This window comes from Pan paniscus, chromosome 10, assembly GCF_029289425.2.
Source record: "Pan paniscus chromosome 10, NHGRI_mPanPan1-v2.0_pri, whole genome shotgun sequence".
Lineage (NCBI taxonomy): Eukaryota > Metazoa > Chordata > Mammalia > Primates > Hominidae > Pan > Pan paniscus.
The window spans coordinates 65098347-65122972 of record NC_073259.2 but is presented as its reverse complement, the minus strand read 5'-3'; the positions used below and the strand labels follow the sequence as shown (position 1 = coordinate 65122972).

At 42.0% G+C, this 24626-nt stretch overlaps 2 protein-coding genes across 12 annotated transcripts in view; one reads left to right on the top strand and one right to left on the bottom strand.

The window, feature by feature from the left end:
• Positions 1-6989: 6989 nt before the first annotated feature.
• Positions 6990-22681, top strand: ETFBKMT (electron transfer flavoprotein subunit beta lysine methyltransferase). 8 transcript variants are annotated; one of them, XM_063593097.1, is made up of 5 exons: positions 8014-8611; positions 9480-9525; positions 10383-10809; positions 16337-16467; positions 17896-22681. In XM_063593097.1, exons 3-5 carry the CDS (start codon positions 10496-10498, stop codon positions 18237-18239), a joined length of 789 nt encoding a protein of 262 aa, XP_063449167.1. In that variant the 5' UTR covers positions 8014-8611; positions 9480-9525; positions 10383-10495; the 3' UTR covers positions 18240-22681. The 8 variants fall into 8 exon arrangements, with proteins under 8 accessions (XP_034791959.2, XP_008964556.3, XP_003813782.3 ...); XM_034936068.3 differs by lacking the exons at positions 8014-8611; positions 9480-9525 and adding an exon at positions 6990-8000; XM_008966308.4 differs by lacking the exons at positions 8014-8611; positions 9480-9525 and adding an exon at positions 6991-7906.
• Positions 21377-24626, bottom strand: part of AMN1 (antagonist of mitotic exit network 1 homolog) — a 59601-nt gene continuing 56351 nt past the window's right edge. For all 4 annotated transcript variants that reach the window (XM_003813733.7, XM_008966313.5, XM_063593098.1 and 1 more), the window contains one exon: positions 21377-22616. In XM_003813733.7, coding sequence (XP_003813781.1) covers positions 22543-22616 — 74 coding nt within the window. In that variant the 3' untranslated portion in view covers positions 21377-22542. The remainder of the gene's footprint in view (positions 22617-24626) is intronic.

The window sequence follows — 24626 nt, the reverse complement described above, 5'->3', positions numbered from 1 at the left end:
TAGAGATGGGGTTTTACCACGTTGGCCAGGCTGGTCTGGAACTCCTGACCTCAGGTGTGATCTAACAGCCTCCGCCTCCCAAAGTGCTGAGATTACAGACATGGGCCACCGCGCCCGGCCGATGCCTTCCTTTAGTAGAAAGAGAAAATAACCCTTATCTCCAGAGACTGGGAATTGATGCTACAATGGACCTATACAGATAAACTTACTAAACGAACACTTACCTTTCACTAGCTTTGCACTTCACTGATACAGGAGTTTAGAAGAAATCACTTAGGCAGATAGTAGGAGTATGGGAGTCCTCAGTAAGGCTTTTCTTTTTCATGAAAAGCAGCCCCAAATCATTTTCTAACAAAGAGCATTCTGTAAAGCCGAGCTGCAGACACAGACAAGCAAGCTGGGAGCTTGCACGAGTGAACGCAGGGAGGAACTTTGGAGTACACATGTTCAAATTGGAGGCTCCATCTTCCCTTCCCTTTGTCAGCCACGTGTACTGTAAGGAGCAGACAAGATGGTGTTGATCAACTAGAAAGTCTATTTCCATAATAAGATTAGGGTGGGGTAACCAGGCTTCCCCTGCGCACAGTGTAAACGTCATACCTGATCAAACCAATCTATGAGCCCTGTGTAAATCAGACACCGCCTTCTCAGACCTGACTATAAACTTCGGCGCATCCACTGCCGGCTGGTCCTTTCCACTCGCAGATCCATTTCTCTATAGAGAAAGCTGTTTCTCTTTCCCTTCTCTTCTGCCTATTAAACCTCTGCTCCTACACTCCTTGTGTGTGTCAGTGTCCTAAATTTTCCTGGCGCCTGACGACAAACCCCGGGTTTATACCGCAGACAGTGGTATGGTCCCTTCATCACCATGTATCTCCTAGTGATTCCCCCGCAATTTACTGCCCCTAGTCCAAATCCCTTTGTCTTATCATTTCTTCATAAATTTATCATTTCTTTGTCCAAAAGGTATAAAAGCTCTCTGTTCTGGCCATTTTCTTCAGGTCGTCGCCCCTTTCATCTTGTGAGAGTCTTCATGTGCAAGTAAAAATTAGTAACACTTGTATGCTTTTCTGTTAATCTGGTTTATGTCCATTTAATTCTTAGACTTAGCCTTAGACGATCCCAAGGGAGTAGAGGAGAATTTATCCTCCCATCAGCAATAATCCAAGCTAGAGATGATGGTGATTTATATTAGAGGAAAGCAATGCAGGTGGTGAAAAGTGGTCAGATTCTGCATAGACAGTGTTTTGGATTTGCTAGTGGGTTAGTTGTGGAGTGTGCACGTGTGTGTGAGAGAAAGATTGAGAGAGAATGTGTTATAGATTATACCAAATCTTTCTTAAGCTTTAAGCCTGAACTATTTATGACCAATGATAAGTATTTCCATCATATCTTACAACTAAAGAAATGTGCCAGGCCGGGCGCGGTGGCTCATGCCTGTAATCCCAGCACTTTGGGAGGCCGAAGCCGGCGGATTGCCTGAGCTCAGGAGTTCGGAACCAGCCTGGGCAACACGGTGAAATCTCGTCTCTACTAAAATACAAAAAATCAGCCGGCCTTGGCGGCATGCGCCTGTAGTCCCAGCTACTCAGGAGCCTGAGGCAGGAGAATCGCTTGAACCCAGGAAGCAGAGGTTGCAGTGAGCTGAGATCGTGCTACTGCACTCCAGCCTGGGCTATGCAGCGAGACTCCGTCTCAAAAAAAAAAAAAAAAAAAAAGGTACCAGTGTGTAGTAACATTGTGGGTGAGAATCTTTGCTCTTTATACATAACTGTTTAAGTTTCAGTTTTGTTTTTGCTTTTACTGTTTTAGCTGAAACACACTTGGCCGATGTTAAGCTAAATTATCAGTAGATGGCACCACAGTCTTAGTTAGCTGAAGATTTCTGGGTTTTGCAGGGAGTGAGGATTCCCTTTTGTAGCCAACTGGTCTTATATAGTGTCAGTTGTCGGATGTTTAGGTGTGACTCAGTGACCTGTGCTTAAAAGTTTGCCCGGTTACTAACTGAGGGAGCAACAAGTACAAACTGCGGATAGGGAACTGAAAAAAGGAAACACACAAATTTACACAGACACGGTGCCCATAGATTTGTTGCAAGGGCAGTTTGGTAGAGAGAAGCTAGAAGGGAGCTGAAGCTCCAGAAAACCCAAAACTACAAACTTCCTTCAAAAGTCTAGGGAGAGGCCGGGTGCGGTGGCTCAGGCCTGTAATCCCAGCACTTTGGGAGGCCGAAGTGGGTGGATCACTTGAGGCCAGAAGTTTGAGACCAGCCTGGCCAACATGGCGAAACCTGTCTCTACTGAAAATACAAAAAATTAGCTGGATGTGGTGGCGGGTGCCTGTAATCCCAGCTATTGGGGAGGCTGAGGTGGGAGAATCACTTGAACCTGGGAGGCAGAGGTTGCAGTGAGCTGAGATAGCGCTACTGCACTCCATCCTGGGTGACAGAGTGAAACTCTGTCTCAAAAAAAATAAAATAAAGAAGACAAATAATAGCAAGTGTTGGCTAGGATGTGGAGCAATTGGAAATCTCATACAATGATGGTGGGAATGTAAAATGACACAACTATTTTGTTTTATTTTATTTCTGAGACAGAGCCTCACCCTGTCGTCCAGGCTGGAGTGTGGTTGCACGATCTCAGCTCACTGCAACCTCCACCTCCCGGGTTCAAGTGATTCTTCTGTCTCAGCCTCCTGAGTAACTGGGATTACAGGCACACGCCACCATGTCCGACTAATTTTTGTATTTTTAGTAGAGACACGGTTTCACCATGTTGGCCAGGCTGTTCTTGAACTCCTGACCTCAGGTGATCCTCCCACCTTGGCCTCCCAAAGTGCTGGGATTACAGGCATGAGCCATGGTGCCCAGCAGGCACAACCATTTTAGAAAAAGTTTGCAGTTAATCATACACCTACCATGTGATCTAGCCATTGCACTCCTAGGTATTTATGCAAAGGAAAGAAAGCGTAAGTCTGTACAAAGACTTGTACACAAATGTTCAAAACAGCTTTATTTGTAATAGTAAAAGAAAGAAAGAACTCAAATGTCCATCAACACATAAATGGATAAACATGGGAGCTTATCTATACGTACAATGAAACACTACTTAGCAATATAAAGGAGTGAATTATTGATGCAGGAAACATGGATGAATAAAAATAATTACTAATGAAAGAAATAAGACAAAAACCGTATAAACTCTATACAATTGCATGCATATGAAAATCTAGAAAAAGCAAAGTAATCTGTAGCGACAGAAAGCCAAGAATGGTTGTGGTAGAAGGGAGAAGGACTGGATGGGTGCCGTGGCTCATGCCTGTAAACCCAGCACCTCGGGAGGCTGAGGTGGGCAGATCACTTGAGGTCAGGAATTAGAGACCAGCCTGGCTAACATGGTGAAATGCTGTCTCTACTAAAAATATAAAAATTAGCCAGGTGTGGTGGTTCACGCCTGTAATCCCAGGTACTCGGGAGGCTGAGGCATGAGAATTGCTTGAACCCGGGAGGAGAAGGTTGCAGTGAGCCAAGATCGCGCCACTGCACTCCAGCCTGGGCGACAGAGTGAGACTCTGTCTCATGAAACAAACAAACAAACAAAAAACAGAACAAAAAGATAAAAAAAAAAAAGTAGGGGAAGAACTGGAGGGAGGAATTACACAGGAGCACTGAATATATTCACTATCTTGATTTTGGTGATGGTTTCATGAGTATATACTGTAAAGGAACATAAAAACTCTCAAAACCCCCAAACTCATTATGCCAAAGGGAAAGTTAAGCCTGCTTACTTCACAACCTTGTGTCAAAGCGCTATACATTAGCCAGATCCCTACAAAAGGAAAAGGTCTCAGGCATTTCCAGATAACTGCCCTCACAAATCGCGCCTAAGAAAATTCTTTCCTGGCTCCTAAACCTTTCAAGGTGTATAATAAATCCTCCCATAAACAAGGACATGTCAACTGTAACTTTAAGTCTGTGACTTAAGTCTAACTCCTTGTCCAGGAACCTAAAGTCTGGTAAATTTCACACCGACTGTGTCAATTATAAGCCTTATCTTCCCAAGTGCAAAAACAAAGATGACATCCATTATTCTTCTACCTATCCTGAGAAGTCTGAATAATGAATTCTTCCTTTACTCCCTATTTTCGAATGTTTGCCTTATCTCATGTATAGCATAGATTTACTGGGCACTAATTAAAATCTCACAAGAATGTCATCGTTTGCTTCACGCCTATCTCCCTTTTCCTGCATGTCTTTTCTCTTAAAGAAATGTGTAAATACCGAGTCTCCTGAAGCCTTTCCCAAGGAGCACGGGCCACAGACTCATGTTTCTGTGACTCAGGCCACAGACTCATGTTTCTGTGACTCAGGGTTTTCCTGGGCACACCTTTAAGCTCTGGCTCAATAAACCTGGATTGATTGAGATTCTTGCCTCAGTCTCTCATTTGGGTTGACAATACATATGTCAGGACATTAGATTGTACTCTGTAAACATGCAAAGTTGCCAATGTGAAGTCAAATATACCTCAATAAAGCTGTTAAAAGTAAATTTTTTAAATGAGATACTGATATGTAATGTTTGTTATTTTACTCATGTATTTGCCTTTTCTTTCATTTAACAGTTTATTGAGTGTCTGTGCCAGAGGTTAAAAGAAGTATGACATGGTCTGCTTTCAAGTCTAGGCAGTGACGGTTCTGCTTGATATGCTTGTTGTACATGCCCATAGGAAGCTAAGAAAATAGGAAGATTAGCGTGTAGGCTGGCGTGTTGGGGAAGGCTTTTCAGAGGACCTTAACGTTGAACTGAGTTCTGAAGGACGAGTAGGTGCTTTGGACAGTGAGGAGCGGTTAGCAGTGGCAGCTTTCTGTCTTCAACAAGGCCTAGGGATGAGAGAACAAGGCGCTGTGGGAGGAAAACAAATTGCAGCAGAGAGGGGAGAAGAGGAGTGTTTTGAAAAGAGGCAGGATAGGTTAAGTTGGGACTGATCAGCATGGGCCAGGAAAGCTGTGGTCAGGAATCCGGCTGTACCATTGAAGGTCTGGGGAGCTAGAGCAGGTTTTAAGCAAGGGAGAACACAGATAGCCTGCTGATGAACAGCACAGGCCAATCGAGTGGAGCAAGAGAAACCATCTTGCCCTTAGATTGGCTAGCATTACGGTTAAACGAGTGTATTTAATTAGTCTCCAAGTCCTGCTAATAGCTCATCCTTAATCATTTTCAAATGTTCCAATTCTTTCCATCCCTATTGCAGTTACCTTAGTTCTGTCTCCATTATTGTTTGCTTGGATTACCATAATATCCTCCAATGGCAGTTTCCTTGTCTTCAGTCTTGCCCCCGCTTTAACTCTTTGCTACCTGCAGCATAAAACATTTTTCTAAAATTCAAGTTTGATCCTCTCACCTTTAACTGAAAACCCGATCTGCTGCTCATCAACACTATCTCTGTGTTTCTAATAATGATCATCACTGTAATAGCACACTTAGCAAACATTTACTACATGCCAGGAACTGGGCTAAACAAGATGTGCTTTTATCTTATTAAATCTTCCTAAAACATTATTATTATCATCACTATTTTACAGATGAAGAAACTGATTATTAAGAAGGTTTAGCAATGTGTCCAAGATCATACAGTTAATAAGTGTAATTGAATAACTTGTTGAAAAACCGAAAAACCCTTAAAGACAAAGTTGTGTAGGGAATAGAATTTTTTACTAGCACCTGCAAGAGGGACCAATTATTAGAGAACTGGCTTTGTAAACAAAAATGTAGGGCAGGTATTTAAAGTAAAAAAATCACAAGGATAGACAACAGCTCAAATTGTTATCAGTTCACAAGTCTGCCTGGATGTATGTGGGTCAATTTTGTTAAAATCTAGACGGTCCTTTCTATTAAGACATTACAATGCATCAACACCAAACAACAGAAAAGAAAATCCATATATCCCTGTTTTTCATGCTTTGTCTGGGACTACAGGAAGGGCAGGCCTTTTCTAGACTATGGAATCTAAGTTTCAGAAAAAAATCATTTAAGCTGCAATATAAAGAATAATCTTGGCCGGTCGCAGTGGCTCACACCTGTAATCCCAGCACTTTGGGAGGCCGAGGTGGGCGGATCACGAGGTCAAAAGTTGGACACCAGCCTGACCAACATGATGAAACCCCGTCTCTACTAAAAACACAAAAATTAGCTGGGTGTGGTGGTGTGCGCCTATAATCCCAGCTACTGGGGAAGCTGAGGCAGGAGAATGGCTTGAACCCAGGAGGCAGAGGTTACAGTGAGCCGAGATCATGCCACTGCACTCCAGCCTGGGCGACGGAGGAAGACTTCATCTCAAAAAAAAAAAAAAAAAAAAAAAAGAATAGTTTTAAGGAAGGCAGAATTAGAGATAGACAAGTTATAGGAACCCAGGCAAGCCATTATAATGCCAAACTAAGGCAATGGCAGGAGGGATAGAAAGAACTGGACCAGTTTTAAAACCATTATGGGACAGGAAAGGCATGTTGCAGTCCCTTCAGCCAAGTTGCAAGTTTTGAATGAGTTATCCAAACATTATTAAATGCATCTTCAGTGATGACTACCAAGCTTTTTTCCAGGAACCAACCCTCTTTTGTAAAAATGTTAGGTTAGCCTGTTCGTTCTGGTTTCTTGGGCAGTGACTGGGATGTTCAAACTATTAATTGGGATAGAACACAGAAGCTGGTTAAAAACAATATTTCTTATAGAAATTGATCTTGAACATGGATCAAGGTTCACTGCTAGCAGGAGAATCGGAGAGTGTGTGGTAATGAAAAGTTATAGTTGAGAAAACAAGCGTTTACATCAGCAACTAATTAAGAAAAAAGCAGCTCATAAGTGGATGAATGCAGTTCATAAACACATTATATCAGTTATTACACAGGAAATCTAAGGCAGAATACTGTGAAATGCAAGGTGTATAGCTTATCAACAAGAATGTAGCAAATACACCATTCAACTAAGAAGGAAATGATAAGGCTGCATCTGGGGCTGTTGACTGGAACCACAAAGTTTCCTTTCCTTGTAGTAGTTCCTAAAGATTCCAGTTTACATGGAAAGACAGAAAGCTGTCACACCCATGGCAGGAGCGCAGAACCCAAGCGACAAATTCTAATTTTGAACAGGCAGGTGCCAGTGCATTTCTCAAACTGCAAACTAAAATGCAGAAACACGATTTTCCTGTTTCTTAGTTTTGGACCGTTTTCCCCCCTCTAGCACACCAGAGCAGGTTTTAATTGTTGTCAGGTCAGATGGTGAGTTAACTTTGAGCGTTGAGTTGAGGGGCCAGTGGGATGTGGGTCCAGTTGAAAGGTGGATATATGTAGATCCAGACTCGAGTGATATAGGCTGCAAATAAATTGATAGTGAATTTATGAATTATTAGAAAAGAAAGGACATTCATTATGATTTAATCGCAGTTGAATGTAGGCAGCACAGAGGGCTTATACTGTGTTGTTTTTTGTTTTTTTTTTTAATATACGGTGTCTATTTTGCTCACCACTCTATGCCCGGTGCCTGGAAGTGCGACTGGCACATAGTAGGTGTTGCATAGTTTCAGAATGAACTTTTTAGGAATCAAAATTCTACAAACATTGCACACAGATTTAACGTTCCCTTATTTTCCAGGTGAGGTCAGGGCGCCCTTTGGTTTCGCGCTTCTGTCCCTTTAAGAAAGTGGAGGAGAAAGAAAGCGCTGCTGGGAAAAAGGGCGGGGCCGCGAGGGGCCGCCGTCCATCCCGCCCCCTGCCGGGCCGCGGCGCTCTGCTAGAGCGTGGCTCAGTTTTGGTAGCGGGACCCCGGAAATGTAAAGCATGAGCGGGAAGAGTCGCCAGGGCGAGTGACAGGCGAGCCCTGTGCTTTACTTCCGAGGGCGGTGTCAGCAAAGCTAGGTAAGGAGACAAGGAGGACGGTGCCTGCCCCTTTAAGATCGACTCCACCCCGCCTCTGGAGGAAAATGACGCCGCCGTCTACCCGTTCTGGAACGTAACTATTTTCATCCCATCAGCTCTCCTTCTCATTAAGAAAAATACCAAGTGGTCACCACAGTCACATACTTCATAACCCATGCCTCATCGGTGCTGGGACGGGAGAGGGAAGCGCCGATCTAAATGACATGGGGTCCAAATCCCAAATAATCTCTATTTGCTCTGCGTTACCTTTAAACTTAGGCTGCGTTGTGTGATTCAAGTGACAGCCTAGTACTGCTTAACAATTAGTCTAGTGGGATACCAGGCCCTGAGAGACCCCTACGATCCCAGGACACTGATGTGGGGTAACTAACACCCACTGGAAGTCTACGCTGAGTTCACAGGCTATGTATGACCTGACATGCATTTTGGCCTGCCCTGTGTTTTGATATTTGAATGAGTTGCTGATGTTTACAAGCCGAAGCTGGCCGGGCGTGGTGGCTCGCGCCTGTAATCCCAGCACTTTGGGAGGTCGAGGCAGGAGGATCGCTTCAGGTCAGGAGTTCCAGACCAGTCTGGCCAACATGGCGAAACCTCGTCTCTACTAAAAAAAAAAAAAAAAAAAAATACAAAAATTAGCCGGGCGTGGTGGCACGCCCCTGTAATCCCAGGACTCGGGAGGCTGAGGTAGGAGAATCGCTTGAACCTGGGAGTCGGAGGTTGCAGTGAGCCGAGATCACGCCACTGCACTCCAGCCTGGGCAACAGAGACTCTGTCTCAAAAAAAAAAAAAAAAAAAAAAAAAAAGGTGGAAGCTAATGTGTCAATATCTAGATTTTTTTGATGATTTTGAGAAATCGGAGGATCTGGCAGCATGTCCTGCCTAGCCTTTTTGAACTGTTTGAAAACAGTCTCCAGCTTGCCACAGCCCCTCTGTTATTTTACAGCCAGCCTGCATCACTCATTTATGATGTCCAGCCCCTTGTGGGGATTTGGATTTTTGACCCCTAAATACTTTAGTGGATTTAAGACCATTTAAAACATTTATGCAGAAGAGATCCGAGGTCCCCAAACAACTGGGTGTATAAGTTGTGTTTAAGTTGTTCCTCATTCTCATTTATTCTAATCCGGGTGTTTTTCTATATATATATTTTTTTAAACAAATCTTAGTGATCAATTGCACAGGTGTTTTTCTGTTGGAGCAAATCTTTTCAGTTTAGGCTTGGTAAAATCGAACCATCAGATACTTTTACAGAAAGAGATTTAGGAGTTGATGTTTTTTTATTACAATTAAATGCATACAGTACTTTTAAAGGAAAAAACCTGAATCTTGATTGCATTGTTTTATGATACAACAATTTTTAATGAAATAGAGTAGTCAATATAATTTGTATTAATATATCTCTGCCCACAGACAATTATAAATTCATTAACCCCCAGAACTCTTGGCTAGACTTCATAAAGGCAAAAACTGTGTTTGCCCTGTTAACTGCTTTATCCCACCACTAGAATATAAGCTTCCTGAAGACAGAAGACTTTTGTTATTTTGTTCACAGTTACCAAGCATGCCTACTTTGTTAAATTTATGAAAGAACTTTAAAGGTACAGTTGGCCCACAATATAACAATATAGCAATATAAAATTACAACAATAAAAATAACACAAAAATAGTGTAACAACTACTTATATAGCATTTACATTGTATTAAGTATTATGAGTCATCCAGAGATGATTTAAAGTAAAGTATACCACAGCATATGCCTAGTTTATATACAAATATGATGCCATTTTATATAAGGGACTTGAGTATCCTCTGATTGTGGTATCCTGGAAGCAGGGGATACCGGAACCAATCACTTGAGGATACTGAAGGATGACTGTATGGCTGATTTCCTGTAAGAGGCATTTTCTTGAGGATTCTTTCAAAATCAAATGCTTGTATATTTGTTGTGTTAAATTACTAAAAGGATTCTCTTGTGAAAAGTATCATTTAAAAAGATTGGATTTTCCCAATTGATGCACCAAAGCTTTCATCTGAAATGAACTTGCACATGTGAATCATCAGATACAGTAATATACACTGTAATATTTTATTTCTTTTTTTTTTTTATGAGACAGAGTTTTGCTCTTGTTGCCCAGGCTGGAATGCAATGGTGCGATCTCGGCACACTGCAACCTCCGCCTCCCGGGTTCAAGCAATTCTCAAGTAGTGAGATTACAGGTACCTGCCACCATGCCTGGCTAATTTTTTGTATTTTTAGTAGAGACAGGGTTTCACCATGATGGCCACACTGGTCTTGAACACCTGACCTCGTGATCCACCCGCCTTGGCCTCCCAAAGTGCAGGGATTACAGGCGTGAGCCACCGCGCCCGGCCAATATTTTCTTATTATGTAATAGGATCTAGAAATGTTGCTCTTCCTCAGAATTCTCAGTATTACTTTTTTTTTTTTTTTCAGAGTCAGAGGTTCCGGTTGAGATCAAGTTGGGAGACACACCCTTGTTCATTCTCCTTGAGAAGCAGCCATTATCAACAGAACATTGACAGAACCTGTGTTTGGGGAAAGGACTGATGGCTTTGAGTCTAGGTTGGAAAGCACACAGGAACCACTGTGGTCTCCTCTTGCAGGCTCTACGAAGCAGTGGTCTTCTCTTGTTTCCCTGTGGCCAGTGTCCCTGGAGAGGAGCTGGAAGCTTTTTGGACCCTGAGATAAAGGCTTTCCTGGAGGAGAACACTGAAGTCACCAGCAGTGGTAGCCTCACCCCTGAAATCCAGTTGCGGCTTTTGACCCCCAGATGCAAATTCTGGTGGGAGAGAGCTGACCTGTGGCCCCACAGTGATCCTTACTGGGCAATCTACTGGCCAGGAGGCCAAGCCCTGTCTAGGTACTACCCTAATGAAACCTTTAAGGCGCTACAGATCTTTGCTGTTTTCAGTTCCCTCCAACCTCTACAAAAAACCAGAGCAATGCTAGGCGTGGTGGCTCATGCCTGTAGTCTCAGTACTTTGGGAGGCTGAGGCTGTAAGCTGTGATCCTGCCACTGCACTCTCGCCTGGCCTGTCTCAAAAACAAAACAAAACAGAAACCGGCAAAACTCAGTCTTCTTGTTTTCTTTTTTCTTTCTTTCTTTCTTTTTTTTTTTTTTTTTTTTTTGGTAGAGACAGGATCTTGCTATGTTGTCCAGGCTGGTCTTAAACATCTGGCCTCCTCAACCTCCCCAAGTGCTGGTATTACAGACATGAGCCTCTGAGCCTAGCCTCAGGTTAGCCATATTTTTTGTTGCCTTGTTGCATAATTTCCCATTCTAACCCAAGCTTATCAAGCTATTTTCCCAAGTAACTGTCTCCCCAAGAGAAATCCTAGAGTCAGCTGTCAAGACCCTGGATAGCTATAAGTGATCCAGAAATCTCACCTGTTAGGAGGTTCATAGTTCATAGCGCATGACCATTGCAGAGTTCCTAGATGGAAGCTAAACACCCAGTCCTTCCGCTCTCCTTTAATTCAGCGAATGTCGCTCCATAAACCTCACATTCCTTCCAGAGTTGCTTATTTTCCCATAAAACAGGAGCTGTGAGTGAGTGGGCTGTTCAAAGTTTCCCTCTTCTGTTGGGTGCAGTGCCTGTAATCCCAGTGCTTTAGGAAGCCAGTGCAGGAGGACAGCTTGAAGTCAAGAGTTTGAGACCAGCATAGGCAACGTAGTGATACCCCTATCTCTACAAAAAAAAAAATTTTTTTTTTTTTGAGACAGAGTCTCACTCTGTCACCCAGGCTGGAGTGCAGTGGTGTGATCTCGGCTCACTGCAAGCCCCGCCTCCCGGGTTCACGCCATTCTCCTGCCTCACCCTCCTGAGTAGCTGGGACTATAGGCTCATGCCACCATGCCCGGCTAATTTTTGTATTTTTAGTAGAGACGGGGTTTCACCATGTTGATCAGGCTGGTCTCGAACTTCTGACCTCGTGATCCACCCTCCTCGGCCTCCCAAAGTGCTGGGATTACAGGCGTGAGCCACCGCGCCTGGCTTAATTTTGTATTTTTAGTAGAGACAGGGTTTCACCATGTTGACCAGGCTGGTCTCGAACCCCTGACCTCAAGTGATCCGCCAGCCTCGGCCTCCCAAAGTGCTGGGAGCCATCGTGCTGGGCATGAGCCATCGTGCCTGGCAGTAGCAGCTATTTAGACAGGGCATGTATGCCTCTACTTTGCCATAGTGTTAACTGGTTGATGTCAAGTCCCAGGTTCTTGGTGCCATCAACAAAGAATTGGACATGACACATACAAGTAGCAAGGCAGCAAACAGTTTGTTAAGCAGAATGCAATCAGCAACGGATCAGGCTGACCTGCGAGTGGTATCAGCCCCAGTTTGTTATAGTTCATGGCCTTTTATATGTTTTTTCCTCACTTGCTTAACCTTACTTTGTTTTTCGTAAGTGAATTGCTCATCCTTGCCTTTCCCTCATTGTGCCTAAACCGCACTTTATTTCTCATAAGCTAATTGTGCATCCTTGCTTAACCTTATTTTATCTTTTCTGACAAAATTGCTCATCTTTACTTTTAGTTCTTGTAACCAAATTGCTACTGCAACCCCTTTCCACTTATTTTCCTTATCTTGCATGTTCTAACTCATTGCTTACTCCCGTATCTCTTACTGCTTACTGTCTTATTTCATATGTCCTGTTTCTGCTATCTTGTATGTTTTGCTTTTGGTATTGCTTCAGCTAGCCTATGTCCAATGGGTCCCCTTCACCCCTGACTTCCTCTGCCATTCTCCTGCCTCAGTAGTACCCACTGTTCCTTATTACTCCAATCCTAAGATCAAGAGTCAGCTGAAATTTGTTATTTCAGTGTTTCTCCATCCATCTTCACTTGTTTGGTAACTGTTTAGCTCCAGTCCAAATTCCTTGGTTGAAATGGACTTTGAGTTTTACCAGAGAGGTCATTATACTACATTTCAAGCAGCAGGAAAATCACTCTATGATGGAGTCAAGAGGAGACAGTGACTCTTGGATTGAGTTTACTTAATTTTAGTCTTTGTTTTAGCAGTATTTTGTCAGTCTTAATTCGTGGTGCTCGGTAGTTTCTGGAACATACTAAGTATTCAATACTTTGTCAGCCCAAATGAGAGACTGAGGCATGAGTCTCAACCAGTCAAGGTTTGTTAAGCCCAAGAAAAATGCAAGTCACAGGAAAGTTTGTGGCCTGTGCTCTTCTAAGAGGTTTTTAGGAGGCACAGTATTTATACATTTCTTTTTCTTTCTTTCTTTCTTTTTTTTTTTTTGAGATGGAGTTTTGCTCTTGTTGCCCAGGCTGGAGTGCAATGGCACAATCTTGGCAGACTGCAGCCTTCCCCTCCCGGGTTCAAACGATTCTCTGCCTCAGCCTCCCGAGTAGCTGGGATTATAGGCATGTACCACCATGCCTGGCTAATTTTGTATTTTTAGTAGAGACGGGGTTTCACCCTGTTGGCCAGGCTGGTCTCGAACTCCTGACCTCAGGTGATCCACCCACCTTGCCTCCTAAAGTGCTGGGATTACAGGCGTGAGCCACCACACCTGGCCATTTATACATTTCTTTTCTTTCTTTCTTTTTTTTTTTTTTTGAGACAGAGTCTTACTCTGTCACCCAGGCTGTAGTGCAATGGCTTGATCTCTACTCGCTGCAACCTCTGCCTCCTGGGTTCAAGCAATTCTCCTGCCTCAGCCTCCCGAGTAGCTGGGATTGCAGGTGCCCGCCACCACACCTGGCTAATTTTTGTATTTTTAGTAGAGATGGGATTTTCACCATGTTGGCCAGGCTGGTCTCGAACTCCTGACCTCAGGTGATCCACCTGCTCAGCCTCCCAAAGTGCTGGGATTACAGGCGTGAGCCACTGCGCCTGGCTATAAATTTCTTTAAAGAGGAAATGGCATATAGGAAACGGTGGGATAGGCAATGAGGCAAATGATTACATCCTTGTGAGATTTTAGTCAGTGCCCAGTAAATCTATGCTCTACATAAGGTGAACATTCGAAAATAGGGAGTAAAGAAGAGTTAATTATGTAGGTGTCTCAGGGCGGGTGAAGGAATGATTGCTCTCATCCTGTTTTTTTTTCTTGAGACAGGGTCTCACTTTGTCACCCAGGCTGGAGTGCAGTGGTGCAATCATTGCTCACTGCAGCCTTGACCTCCTGGGTGCAAGTGATCCTCCCACCTCAGCCTCCCAAGTAGCTGTGACTACAGGCATGTACCACCATAAGCAACTAATTTTTGTACTTTTTGTAGAGACAGGGTCTCACTATGTTGCTCAGGCTGTCAAACTCCTGAGCTCAAGTGATCCTCCCCACTTCAGCCTCCCACAGTGTTGCGATTATAGATGTGAGCCACTGCACCTAGCCTTGTCCTGTTTTTATTCTGTACCCAGGAAGATAAGCTTGTAATGGACGTTGTTAGTATGAAATTTAACACTGTAGTTTTGTGGACAAGGAGTTAGACTTAGGTAGCAGACCTAAAGTTACAGTTGATATGTTCTTGTTTATGGAAGGAGGTACATCTCGAAAGGTTTAGGGGTCTGCAAAGAATTTATGAGCAATTTGCAATCTCCAGTCATCTGGAGATCCCTGAGACCTTTTCCTTTTGTAGGGGTCTGGCTAATGAATAGTGCTTTGACACAAGGTTGTGAAGTAACAGCTATCTATTCACGAGAAAAGGACAGTGTTCCCTAACTCGGCCTCCAGGCTTAACTTTCCTTTTGACATATTGAGTTTTGCGGGTCTTGAGACTTTTTTTTTTTTTTTGAGACGGAGTCTTGCTCTGTTGCCCAGGCTGGAGTGCAGTGGTGCAATCCCACTCACTGCAAGCTCTGCCTCCCGGGTTCACACCATTCTCTTGCCTCAGCCCCCCGAGTAGCTGGGACTATAGGTGCCCGCCACCATGCCCAGCTAATTTTTTCATACTTTTAGTAGAGACGGGGTTTCACTGTGTTAGCCAGGATGGTCTCGATCTCCTGACCTCGTGATCCACCCGTCTCGGCCTCCCAAAGTGCTGGGATTACAGGCGTGAGCCACCGCGCCCGGCCTGAGACTTTTTATTTTCCTTTACCACTTTTTTTTTTTTTTGGAAACAGTCTTGCTGTGTCACCCAGGTTGGAGTGCAGTGGTGCAATCTTGGCTCACTGCAACCTCTGCTTCCCAGGTTCAAGCAATTCTCCTGCCTCAGCCTCCCAAGTAGCTGAGATTATAGGCACCCACAACCATCCCTGGCTAATTTTTGTATTTTTTATTTTATTTTTTTAATTTTTTGAGATGGAGTCTTGCTCTGTCGCCCAGGCTGGAGCACAGTGGCGTAATCTCAGCTCACTGCAACCTCCACCTCCTGGGTTCAAGTGATTCTCCTGCCTCAGCCTCCTGAGTAGCTGGGACTGTACGCACACACCACCATGCCCAGCTAACTTTTGGATTTTTAGTAGAGAGGGGGTTTTGCCAGATTGGCCAGGCTGGTCTTGAATTCCTGGCCTCAAGTGATCCGCCTACCTTGGTCTCCCAAAGTGCTGGGATTACAGGCATGAGCCACTGTGCCCAGCCTACAACTTTTTTTTGAAAAAAATTGACTTGAATAGCATAATCAGTCAGTTGTGTGGTACTGTGCTTCACACCTGCTGAAGAGAAAGACCAAAGGACTAGGTCCTTTCTTCTGCCACCTCTGCCCAGCTCTGGAGATGGACTTTTTGTGTCACTCTAGTCAGACCAAACTTGCCAAGGTTGGACCAAGTTCTTCTGCTACTTTTCACTATTTCTTTTGTCCAGTCAACCTAAAGACATCTCTTTTCTTTCTTTTCCTTTTCTTTTCTTTTTTCTTGTTTTGGATACCTCTTATTTGCTGAGACCAGCTCGGTTGGGGAGACCCTAACCCAGTGACACTAGAGGAATTAAAGATACACACACAGAAATGTAGAGGTGTGAAGTGGGAAATCAGGGGTCTCACAGCCTTCAGACCTGAGAGCCCCGAACAGAGATTTACCCACATATTTATTAACAGCAAGCCAGTCATTAGCATTGTTTCTATAGATATTAGATTAACTAAAAGTATCCCTTATGGGAAATGAAGGGATGGGCTGAAATAAAGGGATGGGTTGGGTTAGTTATCTGCAGCAGGAGCATGTCCTTAAGGCACAGATCGCCCATGCTATTGTTTGTGGTTTAAGAACGCCTTTAAGCAGTTCTCTGCCCTGGGCAGGCCAGGTGTTCCTTGCCCTCATTCCGGTAAACCCACAGCCTTCCAGCGTGGGTGTTATGGCCATCATGAACATGTCACAGTGCTGCAGAGATTTTGTTTATAGCCAGTTTTGGGGCCAGTTTATGGCCAGATTTTGGGGGGCCTGTTCCCAACATTTATTTTTCCTCATCTCTCTGAGACATGTTTCTCCTTTTTAATTTAGGTATCTTTTGGATAATCCTGATGTTGTCAGAGGAAAATCTGTATTAGATCTTGGGAGTGGATGTGGAGCTACAGCTATTGCTGCTAAGATGAGTGGGGCATCAAGGATCTTGGCCAATGACATAGACCCTAGTAAGGATTCATATTTTAAAATATTTAAGGCTCTTTTTTTTTTTTCTCTGGGATAAATATGTACACGTGCTCAGTGTGGTAGCTTATCGTTATATGTATTTTGTGATTGGACATTGTGAATCTCTGTGCACTGGGACATTATCTGTAGGAATCCCCTGAGGTCTGAGTAGATGGTGCATTTTTCCCAAGAGGATTTGTGTCTGCCAGACATCCAGAGGGAGCACTTATGTTAATTTATGGGCTAGGAATTTCCTGAAATATGTAAATAGTGTTTATTTGACCCCAAACCCAAGTGAGTATTGGCCTGTCTTTGAGGGTTATTTTTATTCCATTAGAACCCAGGCTGAGACAGGTAAGTAAGTTTTTATTTGATCTGATTTTCTTCTGGTTTACCCTTTCACTGAGAATATAGTCCTTGAAAACCTTTATTTTATTTTATTTATTTATTTATTTTGAGACAGAGTCTCCCTCTGTCACCCAGACTGGAGTGCAGTGGCACAATCTCAGCTCACTGCAAACTCCGCCTCCCGGGTTCACACCATTCTCCTGCCTCAGCCTCCTGAGTAGCTGGGACTATAGGTGCCTGCCACCATGCCTGGCTAATTTTTTTTGTATTTTTAGTAGAGATGGGGTTTCGCCGTGTTAGTCAGGATGGTCTCAATCTCCTGACCTCGTGATCTGCCCGTCTTGGCCTCCCAAAGTGCTAGGATTACAAGCATGAGCCACCGCGCCTGGCTGAAAACCTTTATTTTATAAAGGAGTCTCAGTTCTTTTTTTTTCTTTTTTTTTTTTTGGATACAGAGTCTCACTCTGTTGCCCAGGCTGGAGTGCAGTGGCACGGTCTTGGCTCACTGCAACCTCCACCTCGTGGGTTCAAGTGATTCTCCTGCCTCAGCCTCCCAAGTAGCTGGGATTACAGGCATGCACCACCACGCCCAGCTAATTTTTGTATTTTTATTAGAGACAGGGTTTGACCATGTTGGCCAGGCTGGTCTCGAACTCCTGACCTCAGGTGATCCACCCGCCTCGGCCTCCCAAAGTACTGGGATTATAGGCGTGAGCCACTGCACCCAGCCAAGGGGTGTCAGTTCTAATTTATTGCCATGCTCAATCAAGCCCAAGTCTCGTTTCCCTGTCCACAGTAAAAAACCAAAATCTTTTGGTTAATGAAATCAGCAAATATTCCTAAAAGTCCCAGCATTTCTAGGTGTTTTGAATTGTTTGTTTTCAGGATATCCAGTCATGTATTTGGAAATTGTGGTATAGCTTATATTGGGATAACCTTTGTACTTCTTTACTTTAAAAAACAACTTTCATCAAAAAGGAAGAAAAATATATTGTTAGCAGATCTTCTAAGTTATTTAATCAACATGGAATTATAACAGCCTAGCATATACCAATTCATTTTGTGCTTTTTTTTTTTTTAAGTTGCAGGAATGGCTATTACACTAAATTGTGAATTGAACAGACTGAATCCTTTTCCTATTTTAATCCAAAACATTTTGAATTTGGAACAAGATAAGTGGGACCTTGTTGTTCTTGGCGATATGTTTTATGATGAAGACCTTGCAGATAGTCTTCATCAGTGGCTGAAGAAGTGCTTCTGGACCTATAGAACTCGAGTACTGATTGGTGACCCTGGGCGGCCCCAGTTCAGTGGACACAGCATTCAGCATCACCTGCACAAAGTGGTAGAATATTCACTTTTGGAGCCTACTAGGCAGGAAAACAGTGGACTGACAACAAGCACAGTGTGGGATTTTCAGCCTTGAGTTGTCAAAGTGCTTCCAAGTATGAATATAGTAATGTTTGAATCTGACTCTAAAAGTTTTCTCTATAGGAGATACTCTCCAGTTTAATGAATGTAATTCTTGTTAAATGGAAAATCTTGTTTTTAAAATATGAAGGTTTAGAGTTTTGTTTACTTTTGTCATGTAACTGGTTCTGTATTTCTATGCATGCCAATTATACACATTTCTATCTGCATTTTTTTTTCTATTTTAACTGCTGAAGGAATATGATTATACAATGCCATACTCAATGGTGGCAGCATTTAATTTAAGTAATAGAGAAGAATTAAACATTGTAGCCGGATCTGTTTCTGTAGTCGAGGACAACTGTGATGTAACTTTGAATTAAACAAACAAAACAAAACATAGAAGAAGACTATATATATATTTTTTCTTTTTTTTAAAGACAGTCTCACTTTGCTCCCAGGCTGGAATGCAGTGGCTATTCAGAGGCTTAATCATTGGGCACTGCAGCCTTGAACTCTGGGCTTTTTTTTTTGAGATGGAGTCTCAGCTCTGTCGTCCAGGCTGGAGTGCAGTGGCTCGTATCTCAGCTCACTGTAGCCTCCACCTCCCCTGTTTAAGCGATTGTCCTGTCTCAGCCTCCAGAGTATCTGGGATTTTAGGCATGCACCACCATGCCTGGCTAATTTTTGTATTTTTAGTAGAGACGGGGTTTTGCCATGTTGGCCAGGCCGGTCTCAAACTCCTGACCTCCGGTGATCCACCCGCCTTGGCCTCCCAAAGTGCTAGGATTACAGGTGTGAGCCACCACGCCAGCCTGACGATGTTTTTTACTTCTATCACTTCCTTTTGATTTTTTCTTATAGCTTCTATCTCTGCTTACGTCACCCATCATTCTTGCGTGTTGTATGCTTTTCGCATTAGAGCCCTTTGCATGTTAATCAGTTATTTTAAATTTATGATCTGGTAATTCTAAAATGTCTGCCATAACTGAGTCTGATTCCGATGCTTGTTTTCTTTTCAGACTGTTTTTTTGTCTTAGCATGCCTTGTAATTTTTTGTTGATAGCTAGACATGATGTATTGGATAAATAAACAAGTAAACTAAGGTAGCATGAGGTTTTAAAATCTGGGTAGGGCTACTGTTTGCTGTAGTGTAGATATTACAGGCTAAATTTTCCTCTAGTGTCCTGGCTATTGTCTCCTCTATTATCTTTGAGTTTCCCTACAGATTCCTTCTTATATAGAGTCTGAAGCTTGCAGTTGTTTTCACCTGTAATTCCCTGTTATTATACAGTAGCCTAACTGATGTGATAAGGTATGGGAGAAGGTATGTTCTATAGTCCTGTGATTAAGTCTCAGTCAGTTAAGTCAGCCTATGCCCCTGCTGTGACCTTCACAAGTGCTTTCAGCTTTTCTTTTGTCCCTTTGGTGAGACAGGAAGGCTAGAGGCAGCTGGAGTTGGGTGCTTCCTTTCCCCCAGGTCAACGAGGCTCTGGTAAAATAGTTTCCCTTGAGAACTGGCTTTTGTTAAGGAGAATTGAACACTTGGGCATATTTCAAAATGGTTACTTTCCCTATCCTCATACCAGAAGAGGGGATTTTTCTCTGATCCTCACCCTGAGAACCTGGTAGGTATCCTGGAGGTAAAACTATGAAAGTGTGGTGTCTCCCCTAGGAGTGGGCCCCCTGGAGTTTGTTTGTTTTAATTTAACAAAGTTTAATTGAGCAAAGAACAATCTGTGAATTTGGCAACTCCCAAAAGCAGAATAGGTTCAGAGTGACTGCAGGGTTGCCACACCTGGTTAGATAATATTTATGGACAGATTCCTAGAGCTTTTGATTCTTTTTTTTTTTTTGAGACAGAATTTCACTCTTATTGCCCAGGCTGGAGTGCAATGGCGCAATCTTGGCTCACTGCAACCTCCACCTCCTGGGTTAAAGTGATTCTCCTGCCTCAGCCTCCCGAGTAGCTGGGATTACAGGTATACACCACCAAACCCAGCTGGGATTACAGGCATGCACCACCATGCCCAGCTAATTTTTTTATTTTTAGTAAAGACAGGGCTTCGCCATGTTGGCCAGGCTGGTCTTGAACTCCTGACCTCAGGTGATCCACCTGCCTCAGCCTCCCAAAGTGCTGGGATTACAGGTGTGAGCCACTGTGCCAGGCTGGAGCTTTTGATTCTTAAGTCCATCCACATGGAGCCTCCAGCAACTCAGGAATTACAGCATAAATGTTCCTACTGGTACTGGCTCCAGCAACAGGCTTCTGCTCCCTGTAAGCTATGGTTGTTTGTATTTGCGTTTCTAATTTGTGAGGCATTTTCTCTTTAACCTTAATTCTCTAATGGATCTAAGTGTTGATTTTTCAGTTTATTGAGCTTTTTTCTTATTGTGAGGATGGGAATGATGACTTCCAATCTCTTTATATTAGAAAATATAGATCAGACTAGAGACTGGAAATTTTTGTTGTTGTTGTTGGGTGTTTTGTTTTGTTTGTTTTTAGACAGGTCTTGCTCTCTCATCCAGGCTGGAGTTCAGCGATGTGACCGTGCTCACTGCAGCCTCGACTTTCTAGGCTCAGGTAATCCTCCCACTTCAGCCTCCTTAGTAGCTAGGACTGTAGGCATGCACCACCATGATGCCTGGCTAGTTTTTTTATTTTGTATTTTTTGTAGACATGGAGTCTTGCTACATTGGCCAGGCTGGGTATTACTGGGTATTTCTTTCTTTCCTCCTTTATTTCTGTCCATATTTACTTATTCAATGAATATTTGAGTGCTTATTATATACCAGGCACTGTTCTAGGCACTGGGGATATGGGGATACAGCAATGAAAAAAAAATATAAATATTTTGTCCTTATGAAATTTGTATTCTAGAGTAGGGAGACATAATGAACAAATGAAAACAGGCATCAGATGGTGATAGGTAGTAAGGAGAAAAAGAAGTAAGGGTAATAGGGAATACTGGGTACTGGATGGGGTACAGATATTTTAAACAGAGTGGTGAGAAATAGTTAATATAACTAGCAACATAAAAAAGGAGAAATATCAAACTGCAAACTGTTTTAGGAAGATAAATCCTTCATAGACCCGAAGAAGCTCACAATTTAGATGTCGAAACTAGTTTCTGCAAAAAGGGGAAAATGTGATTGACTTGGTTAAATATTCAGTATTAAATTTTATTGAATTTGTCTTTAGAAAAATTTCATAGGTAGAACAGGCCTTACCCATTTTGCACATATATACATATGCACCACCTTTGCAGTGGCAACATATATATCCACACTATAAACATACCACATTTATAAATCTTGTAAGGACAAGAAATGGAGTTGAATAAGTACCCCCAACATATACAAGAAAGTTAGCATACTTACCCCGTTTTTCACTACATCAGAGGCAAAATAAGAAATCTTTTAAGAAAATCTCAAGACAGGCTCATGGCAAAATGAATATGCTAAATTTGGGGGTTGGTTTAAGCATGGTATGTGTCAGGTAATTTTGTGATTACCAAAAAGTTTTCACTTGAAAACTAAGACCTTTGCTGTTTATTTCACAATGTGAAATCAATAAACCTGAGGATACAAGTCTCTGTAGTGATATTCTGTATTTACTCATTTTTACAGATTTTTGAATGCAATTTTGCTAAGGAAGGAAAGCTTACAGATGAATAAAAATGTAACTGGGAAGAGTAGCCATAAAAATCAATGAATTGATGTGGCCGGGCAAGAGCCTCTGTAATACTAATACGCTGAATGGCTAATAAGTCACTTCATTTCGGTGAAACAAATACCTAAATTCTTTGAAGAATTAACAGGCTTGATGTTCAGGTCTGCTTTTGGCAAATGGGCATTTAAATACTCCAAGAAGGTAAGAGCCAGAAAATAGGAAGGTAACTATGCTTTTAGAAATATGTTTACTTAGATTCTCCTAAGGTTTATACTTACAGGTAAACTTAGAACAATAGCTCAAGTACCTACGTAGGAGAAGGAAATCTCAAGGGAAAACAGTTAATTTTAAAGTTATTTAAGAAACAGAATCCAACACCATAGATCAGAGTTCATGCTAGGATTATCATTTCAAAAATAATGACTCATCCAACAGATATAGAATAATAGCACTATTAAGATGTTTAAGAGTAAAGCACAAACCATGTATATACCAAGACTTAGCTAATTCTCTGAGAGTTATAACTTAAGACAATAAAATAATTAAAAATAGTGTTAACATTAAGTAGAATGCAAATCTCTATAGATGGTTTCCTGGGAAAGTAGTTTTGATAAGCTTTCCTAGCATTGATCATCTTCAAAAAGCATCAATAAACAGTCCACGTCACTTGCTTTAGTTTGTTTGGGCCTACTAATTGCTCCAACACTTCTCGGGAATGATCTATAAAAGAAAACAATGACAATATATTAATTGACAATAAAAAATGTTTAATGTTTCCTCATGTCTAACTGGAGGTGATGTTAATTATTATACAGTTATTTAAAGGATTAAAGGAGGTGATCTATAAAGCACAATATACAACTAACTCACTAATAATGAATTAATGGTAGCCCTATTATTAGGTGTAGTGCACCTATCATGGTATTACTTGTTTAAAAAAAAAAACAGGCATTTGTTGTTTTCTCTGTAATTTCATCATAATTCCACCAACCAGAGTAATGGTCTAATTTCACCATTAACCTGTGTTAATGGTTAATAACTTTTTTCAGGATCTTAGCCGGAAATAGATGATTCACTAAAGTGGGGTGACTGAACAGCATTTAATGAAGGGAATATTTACCAAAAAAGTAGGATTAAAGAAAGCCAATAGGTACGGTAAACCACCTTGGGAAGCTGCAACACACCCAAAGGGTTAGAGGAGGTAGTAGTCACCGAACGTGACAAGTTGACCTGTAGCTGAACATTTTTCCATGTCTGTATAATACTATTATAAAGCATGATTTTAAATAGATAACCATTATATAAATACACTGTAATTTAACCAATCTATATTATTGGACATTTAGATGTTTTCAGTTTTTCACAATGTACAGTCGTGATTTTGATATGGTTTCCATCCTAGTTTTAGGATGTCTTTTAAAAATCTGAATTAAAGCAAAAATACTGATAAAATTTTGTTAGTTTAAATATTACTCATAAGTTTAATAAACTTGTTTCCATAGATACAACCTATGTTTTATGTACAACATATCTCTAACCCAGTCTTGGAAATCCTGTAATTTGGTGGTTCCTAGACAGATTTCACAGACCAGTAGGAAAAAAAAAAAAAAAGATGGGCCCAACATATACAGTGACAAAATTGTATTTTAAGTTAAACAAAATTAAGCAAAAATACCAAGGTTTATTGCCAGCAAGAGAACCAGAGAGTGTATAGAAATGAAAAGTTATTATCATTGGGAAAACAAAGGTTTACAATTTTTTTAAAAAGCAGCTAGTAAGATAAATGCAGTTTTATTCATGGTCATAAAAATATTACTGGTTATTGTAGAGGAAATCTCAATCAAAGATAGGTTCAAATTATGTTGAAAGTAAAAGAATGGACAAAGACATAACATTTAAATGGCAACCATGACAAAGCTGGGTGGCTATAGAAGAAGGGGGAAACACTTTCCAACTCTTTCTGTGAGGCCAGTGTTACCCTGATACCAAAGCCAGATAAAGACATCACATAAAAAAGAAAACTGCAGACAAGGATCTTTTATTAATGTAGACTAAAAAATGCTCAACAAAACACCAGCACACCAAATCCAGCCACTAGAAGAAAGGATTACATACCATGACCAACTGAGATTTATCATAGGAATGCAAGGTTAGTTTAACATCTGAAAATCAATTAGTATAATATACTGTGTTAATGTCCTATTGCTGCTGTAACAAATTACCACAAATTTAGTGGCTTAAAGCAACAAATTTGTTATTGTACAGTTTTGAAGGTCAGAATTCCAAAATGGGTCTCACTGGGCTAAAATCAGGTGTGGGCAGGTCTGTGTTACTTTTTAGAGGAAAGTCTTATCTTTTTTTTTTTGGAGGCTCTACAGGAGAATCTACTTCCTTTACTTTTCTAGCTTCTAGAAACTACCACATTCCTTGCATTCCTTCCTGCTTATTTAAAGTGAACAACATTGGGCTGGGTGCGGTGGCTCACGCCTGCAATCCCAGCACTTTGGGAGGCTGAGGCAGGCAGATCATGAGGTCAGGAGTTTGAGACCAGCCTGGCCAACATAGTGAAACCCCCATCTCTACTAAAAATACAAAAATTAGCCAAGCATTGTGGCATGCACCTGTAGTCCCAGCTACTTGGGAGGCTGAGGTGGGAGAATTGCTTGAACCAGGGAGGCGGAGATTGCAGTAAGCCAAGACCATGCCATTGTACTCTTGCCTGGGTGACAG